Raw genomic sequence first — 15464 nt, forward strand, 5'->3', positions numbered from 1 at the left:
TCTTCCTACATTTCCTTGTTTTACTGTATTCTCTACCATGTAAGATACTTTCTTTTACTATGTAAGCTGCTCTGGACCTGCTATATGTGGGAAAGAGCGGGGTACAAATGTAATAAATAAATAAATGAATCTTATATGCTGTTTTAATAAGGAGAGTACCACATTAATCTTTTCTGCTAGTATAGAAGCCAGCTGGGTTTCAGCTTCTGCAGAGAGTTCAGGTGAAAAAGAAAATCACTTTCTGAAAGGTTGTATGCATATATTGGACCATGTAGAATTGATAGGCATCAATCCAAGCAGAGAGCATAGTTCCCTGGAAGACTTCTTTAAATTGTCTAACAGGAATCTCTTCCCAGAGGAGTGTTTAGATAAAGCTCAGCATTTCTTTGCTTTTGTCATGGCTGCGTCAACCACTGCTGAAGAGTGGATCTTATTAAATCCTGGAGCTGGTTAGAAATTATATCTAGTCTTTTGGAAAGAAGATGAACAATAAGTGGGAGTTTTGGGAGCGCAGATCCATCCCAGTACCATTGGATGACGTCACCCACTTCTTCAAACCGTTTGATGCTCTCTGTGCGAGTTTCGGATTCTCACCTTACGTGAAGATTGCTTTGCCCCAGAAGTCTCTGGATTCATCTGCTCCTGGTGCTAAGGAAGGAGAAATTTTGACTTACCTGATAATTTTCTTTCCTTTAACAGCAGCAGATGATAACACACACCCTTCTTCAGTGCTCCGTTCTCATGGTTTGTTCAATACTCTGTTTAGGGTAATGGCTCATTTTGGTGTTTTGTTTTTGTTGTTTTCTTCTATTCATGCTTTTCCTCTTTGAGGAGGGGATCTATTATGCCTCTTTATTCCTTCTGCTTTGTTATGAGAATTACTGACTAACCAAGAAGCATACCATCTTCAAGACAGTTCTATCTCCACCTGCTGGTGGATGATCACAACCCACATGTCTCTGGATTCATCATCTGCGGTTAAAGGAAAGAAATTATCAAGCAAGTCATAATTTCTCCTTTGGGTTCCTCTTTCCCACATTCATCGTTTTGCACTTGCTCACATTAAATGTCATATCCCATTTGGATGCCCAGTCTCGTAAGGTCCTCTTGTAATTTTTCACATTCTTCTTATGATTTAACAACTTTGAATAACTTTGTGTCATCAGCAGATTTAATTACCTCACTAGTTATTCCCATCTTTAGATCATTTATAAATATGTTTAAAAAACAGCAGTACACAGACCCCTGGGGAACCCCAATTTCTACTCTTTTCCATTCTTCTCCATTCTTCATCCACTCTGTTTTCTATTTTTTAATCAGTTTTTAATGCACAATAGGACATTACCTTCCTATCTCAATGCTTTCTAATTCTCAAAAGTCTTTCATGAGGTACTTTGTCAAACTCCTTTTGAAAATCCAGGTACACCATATCTACCGGCTCACCTTTATCCTCATGCTTATTCACCAAAGAAATGTTGAGATTAATGAAGCAAGATTTCCCTTGACTTAATCCATACATGTGTATATGCTCTGTAATTTTGTTCTTTATAACTGTTTAATGCCTAAAAGAAAAAAAATCTTAGATTGGCAAGGCAAGAATTCCCTCCAGGGCTGTTGAGTTTGGAGTCTGAGTTGGAAGCAGTTTTGGGTGAAGGAGTCGGTAAAAGTGACTGACTCCAACTTCAAAATAAAAACTTACAACATTAAAATAAATGGTAAATGTTATAATATATTTGTATATTTTTGTCCTGGACCAGTACTTTAGATACAGATCAAAATTAGGAGTCGGAGTTTGAAAGTAGAAAATAGAGGAGTCAGAGGTTTGCTCTACTGACTCCACAGTCCCGATTTTCTCTACTAAAGGTGTTGCCTATAACGCAGGGGTGGGCAACCTTTAAATACAGAGGGCCACATGAATATCAGTACTACCCCTAGTTGGCCACAACATTATGCAGTGTTGGAACTGGAAACATGGAGCGTGGAATGCTTTGAATTCAGGACCACCTTTAAGAACTAAATCATACATGGTGCTTCCTTCGTCATGCATTTCCTTAAAGGGAAAGGGCTTGTGTTTGGAGAATATCAGTCTTCAGGTATGTGTTTTAACACCATTTGCTTGCACCCCTTCGAAACCTCCAATCTATTTGAACCTTATCTGGAGAAACTAGAAGATGATGTAAGTGATGATACTCTGAAACTTTATTATTTTATTGATGCTAAACATTTAGCCACAATAATAAGTCAATAATTAACCAGCCAGTATAAATTTAACAAACGTACTTGGTTTTGACACCACTGAAGAGATGTTCACATACATATGAAGCTTTTAGTATGCATTAAAACTTTTTTTATTTTAATGTACTAGAAAGAAAATGAATTTTTGTTGAGTAAATGAAGAAAGTATAACATGGAAGGAAGAGGCCTCTGAGTATTGGATCAGACTAAAGAAGTCTAGAATTAGTACAGACCATAGAATAATTTTCTTTCTGCTGTAAGCTTCTTTATAAAAACACATTCTGTATTTTGGTTTTCAATTTTAAAGAACTTGGAGTATTATACTTTTTTCAGTCAGCTGCTGTACAGCTATGTTCAGGATTTATTCAAACAGCAGTTTTTGAAGGACCTAAAACAAGGCTTAGTTTAATTCATATGATTATGATTCCTTTCACCATTGTGATTCCAAACATAATTAGAAGTTTCATCAGGCCATGGAGTTGGGATCATTTTTTTCCCATTGATGAGCTGGATAGAACTAGGCACTTAGGTGGGTAATGTCATCCAGTGGTACTGGGATGGATCTAAGCTCTCAAAACTCAGAACTAGAGGAACATATTGAGTATGGTAACCTTTCACATGTATAGTGGTTGCCTCTGCCATATTCAGTGTTCTTTATACTCTGCAAGACAGAAGTGAAACAAAGCTCCCAACATCATCTCTCTCTTTTTCTGTCATTTTTATTTTTTCATTTTTGCTTTTGTTTCTGTTTTTTTTAAAAGAAAATTTATTTTTGGTTTTGTTTTGATGCTGTAGAACTATGGCAGAGGCAGAGCCAGATTTCAGGCCCTGTCCAAAGAATTGTAAGGCATGGCAGAGGGATTAAACCTTGTAGCCTCTCCTCCTTAGAAGGAGCTTTTCCCTTGTGTGTCTTTGTGGGGTATGTGTGCACTTTGGTTTCTGCCCAGCTGTACCATGCAGAATTTGCAGAATTCCCTTCCTATGTACTGCACAGGCCTCAAGGAAGCACAGCAGCTGGCACAGTTACACCCCCTCCCCCAGTCTCACTGTCTGAGCTGCCCCTTGCTCCATTGCTCAGTTTGTCCTCTTTGTTTCCTCCGGCCCCGTACACCTCCTGGCACTTAACGCAAGCAGAGGATCAGGAGTAGAGCAGCTGCATAAGCGGGCTGCATTTTGCTCATCCACTAGTTCTTACTACTGAATTTGAACCATGGGGCTGTACAGTGTCCCTTATGGTACTTTTCGATTTCCCTACCCAATCCCCTATTCAATATCTGGCCTCTCGTTCCCTCCATAAAAGTAGGTCTGTCAGTCATTAGATCTCTGTGCTACAAAGGCCCTCTCATTCAAGATCTTATTTCATTGCACTATCTTCAGTTTTGCATTACTGAAAAAATGGCTCCACCTGCATGATACTGCTACCCTAGTTGAGGCCTCCCCTCCAGGTTTTTAATACTCCTGTTGCTGCCAGTCTTCACGGTGGTGGTGTGGCCTTCTTTTACAATTCAAGCCTCTATTCATCTTCCTGGGCCTTTCGTATTCTCACCTACTGTAGGTTGGCGGCTGCCTTCCTGTTTCAGTACGATCAGTGGGGTGCAGTGTTTTTTCCTTTGAATCTTCTAAGTAGCGCAGTATGGACCCGTTACTCTGTTTTTCTTGAACTCTTTTGTGCTGCAATCATACCCCCTGTGGGATGGTTTTTTTTTGTTTGTTTGTTTGTCATTTAGCAGATAACTGTTTGCTATTCCTATACCCACCACTGATTATGATTCAGGCATTTGTGGGTATATATCCTACCGAGCGAGCTTCAGCAACTCCTTTGTTACAGCTACTCTGGCGGATGGCATCTCACTTCTTCACCCGCAGTAATGTATTTCTGCTTCAAACACTGCCCTACGTGTCCTTGCAGCCACAGTTCCCTGCATTCACAGCTTCAATAGCAGTTTTCTCATGCTTATAACAATATCTTATTGGTATAGCTCCTATTTCAGACTGCTTACTTGCAGCATTGCTTTCTCCTGCAGTAGCTGCTTTCCTGTCTAGACTACAGCAAAAATCTGGTCAACAGCTGAGGCAGCTGCCTTCGGTCTAGCGGCCATAGACTAATTCTGTTAGGCTTCAACAGGTCCTATTCTATGAGCTAGAGTGGCAGCCGGCTTCTCAAATGTATGTACAGCTTTGAAGCCTGGGTCGCCCCCCCCCCCCCCCCCCCCATCTTTACTCCAATTTGGTGCCAGATGCATTAGTAGCATTTATATCTCTCCTGCTACTAGGAGATAAGGGATATCTTTATTTTGTCAACTTTCAGGGTAACCAGATGCAGGGTTACTGGCATATTGCTTCTGCAGCAGTAGCCAGCATGTACTTTACAGCTGCGTCAGGACTGGCACCTACGTTGGTTTGTGGCTTAGCTTCTATAGCACCTTGCACATCTCAGCAGCATCATTAGATTGTGTCTGTAGCTCCATTGGCACTTTCAACATTTGGCTGCTACTGCAGCCACAGAGTCCTGCTTTCTTCAGTAGTCTTCATGTCTTGGCTCGTATGACAATGAGCAGAGCATGGCAATAACTGTAGTTTGCCTTTTTTTAGAGGCTGTGGTAGCTTCCATTGCTTGGCGGCAATGTCACCTTCTCTCTTCTGGCAGCAGTCTACTTAGCTCGTCACCTTCTCTCGTTGCAGCAGTCTACTTAGCTCAGTTATAGCAATAGCCTAATTTCACATCAGGGGCACCCAGTGTTTCAGTACTGCAGCAGTGGTCAACTTCTGTCCCTTTCTAAGACAGCAGATTTGTCCTGGGTGCTTCAGTAGTCTTCATGTCGGAGGCTATGCAGCCAGCTTCTCTGAGTGACAACACTAGTTAAATTTAACTGCTGCACCTCCTCCATGCTTAGCATGGTTGCGACAGCAGCTGTTATGTCATGGCTACAATAGCTAACTTCATGTCTACCTGCAGCAGCAATTGGCATACTGCACTGGCATTAGTAGCTGTCTTTGTCATCTGCAATGATAGCTGTCAATTCTCCTCTGCTTTGGTAAATGGCATGAGTCTGAGGTAGGTACAGCCCTTACATTGTGACTACTACAGCAGCCTGTATTTTGCAGGCGCGGCAGTGGATGTATGGGCTGATCTGGTAGTGGCCAGTCAATTACTTATGTATTATTATTATTTTTTACCATCAGTGACAGCCAGTATATCTTAACTATGGAGGCATCATTTTAGTCACAGCTGGTCTTGCAGCCGGTTCACTTGGCTTCAGCAGTTACAGGTATCCTTTTTGGCAGTGTCCAACTCTTAGGACGGTTTTATTGGCCTCTTATTTCATGCTGTTACATTCTGCATCAACGCTTCCCTGGATAACTTGGATCTTATTGGCGTGCTGGTGGCTCGGTATCCTCTCTTGCCTGTTGCTGTTCGGGATGATATGCATAGTAAAGCTCCTTAGGCCACTTCTAGAACACTATTCTTAATCATCACCAGTGAGCAAGCTTCCATTTCTTAGCTGTAAATCATACTCCATGTACCAGTCTATTTATTATAACTGCTCAGGTTTGCTGTACTAGGCAGCTGCTCAGTTTGCCAGGGTGCCAGACTTGCCTTGATAGGACAGCTATATTCACCTGGACTGTATGGCTCACCTCAAGGGCACAGCCGTTACACTAGCCGGGATTAAAAACCCATCACAATGCCCTAGGTGGCATAGCCATTGTGCAAGCTTGGCTATTACAGCTGTCACCCTGGCCTGGATGGTACTACCTTTTGCACTAGCCTAGATGGTACAGACTTCATGCTAGCCTGGCCAGTGAGGCTCCCGTGCTCGCCGGCATGGCACAGCTACAGTGCTTCTCTGGAAAATTCAGCAACAGTACATGACCTAATGACACAACAAGAATGCTCACTGCTCTGCCACACCCACAAACTTGCTGGGATCACAGCCAGCAGCACCTGTAGAGCAATATGCTGGCATGGCAGCACTGCTCACCTGTATGGCTCTATTGCGTTAGTCATAGTTGGATTGAAGAGGAGACAGTCACCTCCATGGTTCACATGTGGTGTCTCCCAGTTTTTGCTGCAGCTGCTCCCATCTGCATGTCTACTTTAAAAGCTTTCTATTTTGTTTATACTGTTGGCTGTCATTCCAGATGCCTGTACAGTACTGTTCTCCACAGCAGACTATTTAAGCTACTGTTAGTGATATGCAATTTATCCTTAAAATCGAGCGTGGTACCGGAAGATTGGAGGGTGGCCAATGTAACGCCGATTTTTAAAAAAGGTTCCAGGGGAGATGCAGGAAATTATAGACCGGTGAGTCTGACGTCGGTGCCGGGGGAAAATGGTAGAGGCTATTATCAAAAACAAAATTACAGAGCACATCCGAGGACATGGATTACTGAGACCAAGTCAGCATGGCTTTAGTGTGGGGAAATCTTGCCTGACCAATTTACTTCAATTCTTTGAAGGAGTAAACAAACACGTGGACAAAGGGGAGCCGATTGATATTGTGTATCTGGATTTTCAAAAAGTGTTTGACAAGGTGCCTCATGAAAGGCTACAGAGGAAATTGGAGGGTCATGGGATAGGAGGTAATGTCCTATTGTGGATTAAAAACTGGTTGAAGGATAGGAAACAGTGGGGTTAAATGGGCAGTATTAACAATGGAGAAAGGGTAGTTAGTGGGGTTCCTCAGGGGTCAGTGCTAGGACCGCTGCTCTTTAATATATTTATAAATGATTTAGAGATGGGAGTAACTAGCGAGGTAATTAAATTTGCTGATGACACAAAGTTATTCAAAGTCGTTAATTCACTAGAGATTGTGAAAAATTACAGAAGGACCTTACGAGACTGGGAGACTGGGCAGCTAAATGGCAGATGATGTTTAATGTGAGCAAGTGTAAGGTGATGCATGTGGGAAAAAAGAACCTGAATTATAGCTACGTCATGCAAGGTTCCACGTTAGGAGTTACGGACCAAGAAAGGGATCTGGGTGTCGTTGTTGATAATACACTGAAACCTTCTGCTCAGTGTGCTGCTGCGGCTCAGAAAGCAAGTAGAATGTTGGGTATTATTAGGAAAGGTATGGAAAACAGGTGTGAGGATGTTATAATGCCATTGTATCGTTCCATGGTGCGACCGCACCTTGAGTATTGTGTCCAATTCTGGTCGCCGCATCTCAAGAAAGATATAGTGGAATTGGAAAAGGTGCAGTGAAGGGCGACAATAATGATAGCGGGGATGGGGCGACTTCCCTATGAAGAAAGACTAAGGAGGCTAGGGCTTTTCAGCTTGGAGAAGAGACGGCTGAGGGGAGACATGATAGAGGTATATAAAATAATGAGTGGAGTGGAACAGGTGGATGTGAAGCGTCTGTTCACGCTTTCCAAAAATACTAGGACTAGGGGGCATGCGATGAAACTACAGTGTAGTACATTTAAAACAAATAGAAAAATTTTCTTCACCCAACGCGTAATTAAATTCTGGAAATCGTTGCCGGAGAACGTGGTGAAGTTAGCTTGGCCGAGTTTAAAAAGGGTTTGGAGAGTTTCCTAAAGGACAAGTCCATAGATCGCTACTAAATGGACTTGGGAAAAATCCACAATTTCGGGAATAACATGTATAGAATGTTTGTACGTTTGGGAAGCTGCCAGGTGCCCTTGACCTGGATTGACCGCTGTAGGGGACAGGATGCTGGGCTTGATGGGCCTTTGGTCTTTTCCCAGTATGGCATTACTTATGTCTGCCTGCCTGCGTCAGGTGTCCTCTTTCTGTGCTCCCTTGATTGACTTCAGTTGGGCACTTATTTATTTGCTATATTTGTAACCCGACTATCACCAAGGTGGGGTACAGGTAAATATACACAAAAGTAAAATAGACATGCATAGTGCCAATTAATCTCTCTCCTGTCACTTAATTTCCTCCTCATTATATCACATGTTTTTACACTCCAAATATTGTTAATTTCTCCAACCACAGTTGACTATGGTGCTCGAATTTCTTTGACAGATGATTAGGTGATACACGATGCTGTCACAGCTTTGAGCTTTCAGCATATTTCATCTACTTACATAATAGTAACATAGTAAATGACAGCAGATAAAGACCTGTACGGTCCATCCAGTCTGCCCAGCAAGATAAAATCATTTTACATGGTATATAATACTTTATATGTATACCCGAGTTTCATTTGTCCCAGCCTTTCTCAGGGCACAGACCGTAATAGTCTGCCCAGCACTGTTCCTGTACTAAAAGATCTAAAGCTAACGTCGAAACCCCTTAAAATTTACACTCCAGCCCATCCATATCTATTCAGTCATGATCAGGGCACAGGCAGTAGAAGTCCGCCCTACACTGGTTTTACTCTCCAAATACCGGCATCGCCACCCAATCTCTGCTAAGATTCCATAGATTCATTCCTTCTAAACAGGATTCCTTTGTGTTTATCCCACGCATGTTTGAATTCCATTACCGTTTTCATCTCCACCACCTCTTGCGGGAGGGCATTCCACGTATCTACCACCCTTTCTGTGAAAAAATACTTCCTGACAGTGCCCCCCCCCCCCCCCCCCCCTCAACCTCAATTCATGTCCTCTAGTTCTACCACCTTCCCGTCTCTGGAAAAGGTTCGTTTGCGGATTAATACCTTTCAAATATTTGAACGTCTGTATCATGTCAACTCTGTTTCTCCTTTCCTCCAATGTATACATGTTCAGGTCAGCAAGTCTTTCCTCGTACGGTTTGCAACGCAAATCCCATAACATTTTTGTAGCTTTTCTTTGTACCGCTTCCAGTCTTTTACATCTTCAGCAAGATACGGCTTCCATCAACACCTCATTTCTTTTGCTGGTTATACCCCTCTTTATGAAGCCTAGCATCCTTCTGGCCATGGCCGTCGCCTTGTCACATTGTTTCTTCACCTTCATATCCTCCGACATGAACACCCTGAGGTCGGTCTCCTGATTCGAGCTTACTAATTTCTCCCCTCCGCAGGAGGGGAGAACTACCGCAGGAGCCTGGCGGTAGTTCCCACACCCAGCACGCACCCTTTTTGATACTACAAAATATTTTATTTTTGTAGCGCCAATGTTTATGCTGCCTTGTTACCACCAGGTTAGCACAGGAGCCCTTAAAGCCACCTCAGTGGGTGGCAGTAAGTGTTTCCTTCCAAAATGGCTGCACATCAGGTGGTTCACATACCACATGACCATTTCTTTTTGTGAAAAGTAAAAAAACAGCCTTTTACCTGCTGCGGTAAAAGAAGGCTTCAGCACACATCAAAAACACACACTGATGCTAGCACATCACACCACAGCTTATTAAAAGGACCCCTTAGTGCCTCCTGTTTAGTAGGCAGGTTGTTAACTACCAAACACCATCCATGCCACTCTGCTCCCTTGCCATGCTCCTTGACATATAAAGCACTTTTAATGCAAGGTTTACCATGCAGTATCTGCTAAATTACTGCAAAACCCCTGAATGCAACTCTGCACTAGCAGTTATTGCACAGTAAACCATGCATTAAGTGCATAACGTGGTTCAGTAAAAGGACCTCTTGGTTTGTTGCAGAGAAATAACAAGTAATAATCTGTGCTCATAATTAGCACGTATTGGAAGCAGTTATATGTGGAGGCTCATTTTCAAAACACATAGACTTACAAAGTTTTTTTTTTTGTTTTGTTACATTTGTACCCCGCGCTTTCCCACTCATGGCAGGCTCAATGCGGCTTACATATACAAGTACTTATTTGTACCTGGGGCAATGGAGGGTTAAGTCACTTGCCCAGAGTCACAAGGAGCTGCCTGTGCCTGAAGTGGGAATCGAACTCAGTTCCCCAGGACCAGAGTCCACCACCCTAACCACTAGGCCATATGTAGGTTACTATGTAATTTTGTAAATCTATGTGCTTTGAAAATGAGCAACAAAGGATGCTGCTAATTAGGTGCCCAAAATCTGTGTGCTAAGATAGTATTATATAGTAGCATCTGGGGTGTGCAGATTCTGTTGTAGAATAGAGCCTAAGTTGGCATTTGGGTGTCAACATTTAGCTGACAATCCTTACACCATGTAAAAGGCAGGTGTAAATGTTAGCGTTTAAATGTTGGCACCTTGACGTACTCTCCCATCTTTACTGTTATATGATTTTCTTTTTATCTATTTAATCCCTGTTGCTTCAATGGTGTTTTTTCTTCTTATCTTGGTTCTCCACATTTTGTGGCCTAAGCACATATTTTGGTCTTTTAAAGTGTATTTTATGCATCTTTTTTATTTCTATTTCTGTGCTTTGCATTCAAGTATTTTTGCTTTTATATTATTGATAAATGCAATTAAAAAAAATAAAAATAAAATTTGGCTCCTGGGCATGCAACTTAAAGAATTCTATGTTTGTCACCTAAGTACGTGACCTGCCTACACCCCACCTATATGCACTTAGGTGCTTTCTTATAGAACTAGTAAAAAAGGCCCGTTTCTGACACAAATGAAACGGGCGCTAGCAAGGTTTTCCTCGGAGTGTGTATGTTTGAGAGAGTGTATGTGCGAGTGTGTGTGTGTGAGAGAGTGAGTGAGTCTTGGGTGCAAGTGTGTCTGTGAGAGAGAGTGTGTGTGTGAAAATGAGAGTGTGTGCAAGTGCGTATGTGAGAGACAGTGTGTGAGAGAGAGAGTGTGTTTCACACAGATACAATGTGTGCGAGAGAGTGTGTGAGAGACAGACTCTCTGTGAGACTGAGTGTATGAGACCAAGAGATTGTGTGAGTGACTTTGTGACACATAGAGAGTGAATGTGATACAGTGTGAGACATAGAGTGTGTGAGAGTGAGAGAGAGAAAGACATTGACTGTGAGAGAGAGTGTGTGTGTGACGGAGATACCCCCCCCCCCCCCCTCTGGTGTCAGCCCCCCCCCCCCTCCCTCCCTCTCTCTGGTGTCAGGCCCCCCCCCCCCCTCTCTCTCTCTCTCTGGTGTCTGAGCGTTACTGTGCAGGACGCTGAGCTCTGGCTGTGCTTCAAGGAACTGACCAATCCTATTTAATAGAATGCACCTCCAACATTCTGAAGCTGAGAAGCCTCATGTGGTTGGTCACTTCTGCTTGTGACGAACCCGGAAGTACTCGAGGGCGGAGCTTACAGAGATGGAGCCTGAGCTTCAGAAGCTTCAAACCCTTCACTGAAGCCACAGAGTCAGCTTCAGAACGTTGAGGTTGGTTTTTATTATATAGGATACTGTCTAAGTGCCATTTACCCTGTTTGATGCCTACAGTTTAGGTGCCTAAATGGAGCTTAACTTGTGCACTATATAGAATTAGAAGAAATATGTGTTTTACCACATGAAAAAAAAATGTTGAAAAAACAGCATTTAATGCACATGAATGCATTATTGCAGCTTAGTAAATTGGAATTAGGAACTATTTCTTTAGTATATTTCTAGTACGTATATCTGTCCTGAACTAAAATGGAGTCTTTAGCTTATGTCATTCTCAGTAGTTCAAGGCAAGTTACATACAGATGCAGTAGGAATTTTCCTGTCCCCAGAGGACTTACAACTTATGTTTGCTCCTGAGACAATGTAAGATTAAGTGACTTGCTCTAGATCACAAAGAGGGGCTGGGGGAATTTAAATTTGGCTTCCTTGGGCCTCAGATTAATTAACATAGGTTTAAGAGATAACACAAGTCCTTTCTTTGCCTGAAAGAAGTGACCTTATTTGTCTGTAGAAGTTCATTTATTAAACACTATCAAATACATGGTTTCTTCAGTAAAATTCATATTTGCTTCCTTTTCCATTTACTTCAGATTTTTCTTTTTTTCCTCATTCATTTCGTTTGAGTATTTTCATTTTTCTTCTACTGTCAGTGGAATTATTGTCTTCCTGTCTCCAAATTCAGGTAGTGTCAGTGGCTGAGTATCACCGCAGGATCGATGCTCTAAATACTGAAGAACTGCGCGCACTCTGCAGACGTCTCAAGGTGCTCTCTTCAGTAGTTAAACCGTTTCTTTAGACTGAAAGTTTTGCTCTGCTTTGGTGTGTACTGTCTGATGTGGATAAGTCTCAATTTTCAGTGAGTTTGTCCTGTCTATCACATCATAACAATTAAACTGCAAATTCCTATGTTGTGTAGGTTTGATATTAAAATAGTACTGGTAATGTGCTGGTTCTCTGCATTGAAGAGGAATTTTCAGCCAAGAAATTTCGTGCAAATAGTATTTCTGTTATCGCATTTTTCCTGAAATATCTAGTTTGGGGGGGAGGGGAATCTTCCGTTTCTGCTGAATGATTGTGCTTTTCTAATGACCAAAACACTTTTGAATAGCTGATAAGTTTGTTGCAGTGGTTTCAATGCATTCCAAAGTGCCAGCAAATAGTGTATATGAACCGCTTTGGCTGTACCCACAGAAAGGCAGTATATCAAATCCAGGACCCATTACTCCTTTATATGACAGCTTATTCCTTGTTGGGGCATTGGAGTTGCTAGATATAGGGAGTCTTTAAAATGTGTGCCAAAAGGCACAAAAAGACTTACATGTTCCCACATAAAAAATGACATGTTTGTTCCATGAACCTTCAGCATGTAAGTTGTATAGATTTATTTGTATGCATGTAAAGTGTGTTGTGCTTTTGCATTCCTTTGCTTGCTTATGCTGTTATGTTTGGAACTGTGCATACCAGTTATAATCTGTTGATGAAAGCATATTTGAGTGCCCTTCAAACTATGGAAATTATGTCAAGTTATCACCCTCCTTTTTTCATACTCAAGATGAAAATTTAAAATGTAGGCATCTACATGGAGTTTTGACTTGCAGTACAAAAGAATGTCTTCACAGCTTTGCTGTATCTATTAACTTATAAAAAGCCATCTATTAATTTTCTGTTTGTTTCATCAACAGAAATTCTATGAACGTGAATGTTTTACTTTTAACATTAAAAGTCAATATCAAACAGCTTAAGAAAAAAGTGAGCTGCTTTAGAAACATATTTTAGAGCTGTACCAAATGTTCGTATTCGAATCGGCCCCGAATAGTGCTCCAAATACATTATTCGTATTCAGCCGAATAGTGATTTAAATTTGAATATGAATAGTCTGGAGCTCTACTGTGTTAAATCCTACTGAAATAAACACTTGATTCATGGTTTCATGTTTCTTTTATCATTTGTAATATTAAAGCTCAATGCCCATTATTCCATATTTGGCTGAATAATATTTTTCATTATTCGTATTTGGCCGAATAGTAAAATATGCTATTTGGTACCGCTCTAATACTAATATAAGTGATAGGTGTTGTGCAACTTCACAAACGCATGTGGAACTTCTGTATTTAGCATACTTTGTTATACAGTTTTGAAAACTGAGGGCCTGTGAGAACTGGTGTATTCTTTGAGTATATTTTCCCAGAAGAACCTGTTTGAATTAACAGTAATCCATTAAAAATAATGTCTACTCAAAAACTGCACACTGTTTATTGCTCTCCAGTTTACCAAAGGCATTCTTGTCAAGGTATATGAATTGAAAATGCTGCTCATTTTCTAGTTTCTCATATTGTTTATTAACTGCTGCAGTTGGTATTATAATGCTGCTACAGTGCGCTGCATTGGTTGCAGTGACCTGCATTAGACAGTGCTGGAGATTTCCTACTCTCCCCCCCCCCCCCCCACCCCTTCCAAAAACAAAAAAATGATCCCCTAGGCATCATTCTTCAATGGCTGCATCCTGATAACCTAAAAAAAAAAATACGACATCACATGAAAGTACATCCAAATCACAGGGAGTGTATCAAGTTTGCAGTATACACACATACCCTATTGTTTTTTGACCTGGTATCATCAGGTCTTCAGTAGATGCCCTGTAGTAGCTTTACCACCACCTATGCAAATACAGCAGGGGGCTGATTTTCAAAGCACTTAGGGGCCCTTTTACAAAGCCGTTTAGGCGCCTACAAGCACCCAACACGCGTCAATTTTGAGTTACCACCCAGCTACCATGTGGTCCTTGCGGTAATTTCATTTTTTGCACGCATCCACTATTTGCACCAGAAAATATTTTTATTTTCTGTCGTGCAGGCGGTAATCAGCATTTTGGAAGTGGTGCCTTGGGCGAGAGCGCACCTGAGACCTCTGCAGTGCTCCCTGCTTCAATGGTGGTCTCCAATATCTCAGGATTATCAATGCAGACTCACGTGGCTCCCTGCGGCCCGGCTCAGTATGGAGTGGTGGCTCTCAGATAGCATGCTGCGGTGAGGAATGCCGTTAGCGCTCCCCAATTGGGGCCTGGTGGTGACAGATGCCAGCCTGAAGGGCTGGGGTGCACATTGCCGGGGAAGGCATGCCCAGGGTCTTTTGACACCCGAGGAGTCGGAGTGGTCCATCAATCGCTTGGAGTTGAAAGCTATTTTCCAGGCGCTTCTGGCCTCTCAATTGATCCTGGAAGGATTGGCTGTCAGAGTTCTGTCGGACAACACGACAGCAGTGGCCTACATAAATCGCCAAGGAGGCACTCAGTGCATAGCACTAGCAGCGCAGGCCATGCAGAGTTGCCACTGGGCCGAGCTTCATCTGCAGTTTCTGTCAGCAACTCATGTTGCAGGTCAGAGCAACGTGCAAGCCGATTATCTGAGCAGGAATCATATCGACCCAGTGGAATGGGAACTTGCAGACAAAGTATTCCTGCAGATATGTGCCAAATGGGGAAAGCCCGTAATGGATCTTATGGCGTCAAGCACAAATGCCAAAGTCCTGTGCTTCTACAGCAGACGGAGAGATCCTCGCTCGGCAGGGTTTGGTGCCTTGGCTCAACCCTGGCCTCAGGGCCTCCTGTATGTGTTCCCTCTGTGGCCCTTGATAGGGTGAGTACTCCTGCGGATTCGGCTCCACCAAGGAGAGGTGGTTCTCATTGCCCCGGATTGGCCCAGGAGGCCGTGGTATGCGGACCTCCGGCGGATGGTGGTAGAGGATCCCCTGCCGTTACCTCTGGTACCGAACCTGTTGTCACAGGGCCCGGTGACGATGGAGGACACCTGCCGCTTTGGTCTTATGGCATGGCTATTGAGAGGGCGTAATTGAGAGACAAGGGATATTCCAATAAAGTCATTTCCATTCTCCTACAGGCCCGCAAGCGTTCCACTTCCGTGACTTATGCCAGGATTTGGCGCCAATTTGAGGCTTGGTGTGCTTCTAAAGCGATTGCACCCATGCGGGCTTCTGTCTTGCCAATACTTGACTTTTTGCAGGATGGTTTACAAAAAGG

The 15464-nt window shown here is 42.6% G+C and overlaps 1 protein-coding gene across 4 annotated transcripts in view; it reads left to right on the forward strand.

Moving 5' to 3' along the window:
• The window catches only part of OXR1 (oxidation resistance 1), a 388442-nt gene that overhangs the window by 280868 nt on the left and 92110 nt on the right, over positions 1-15464 (forward strand). For 2 of the 4 annotated variants that reach the window (XM_030217988.1, XM_030218005.1), the window contains one exon: positions 12111-12191. The exons of the other annotated variants lie outside the window; for them this stretch is intronic. In XM_030217988.1, coding sequence (XP_030073848.1) covers positions 12111-12191 — 81 coding nt within the window. The remainder of the gene's footprint in view (positions 1-12110; positions 12192-15464) is intronic. 4 annotated transcript variants of the gene reach the window in all.

Source organism: Microcaecilia unicolor, chromosome 1, assembly GCF_901765095.1.
Source record: "Microcaecilia unicolor chromosome 1, aMicUni1.1, whole genome shotgun sequence".
In the NCBI taxonomy this organism is placed as follows: domain Eukaryota; kingdom Metazoa; phylum Chordata; class Amphibia; order Gymnophiona; family Siphonopidae; genus Microcaecilia; species Microcaecilia unicolor.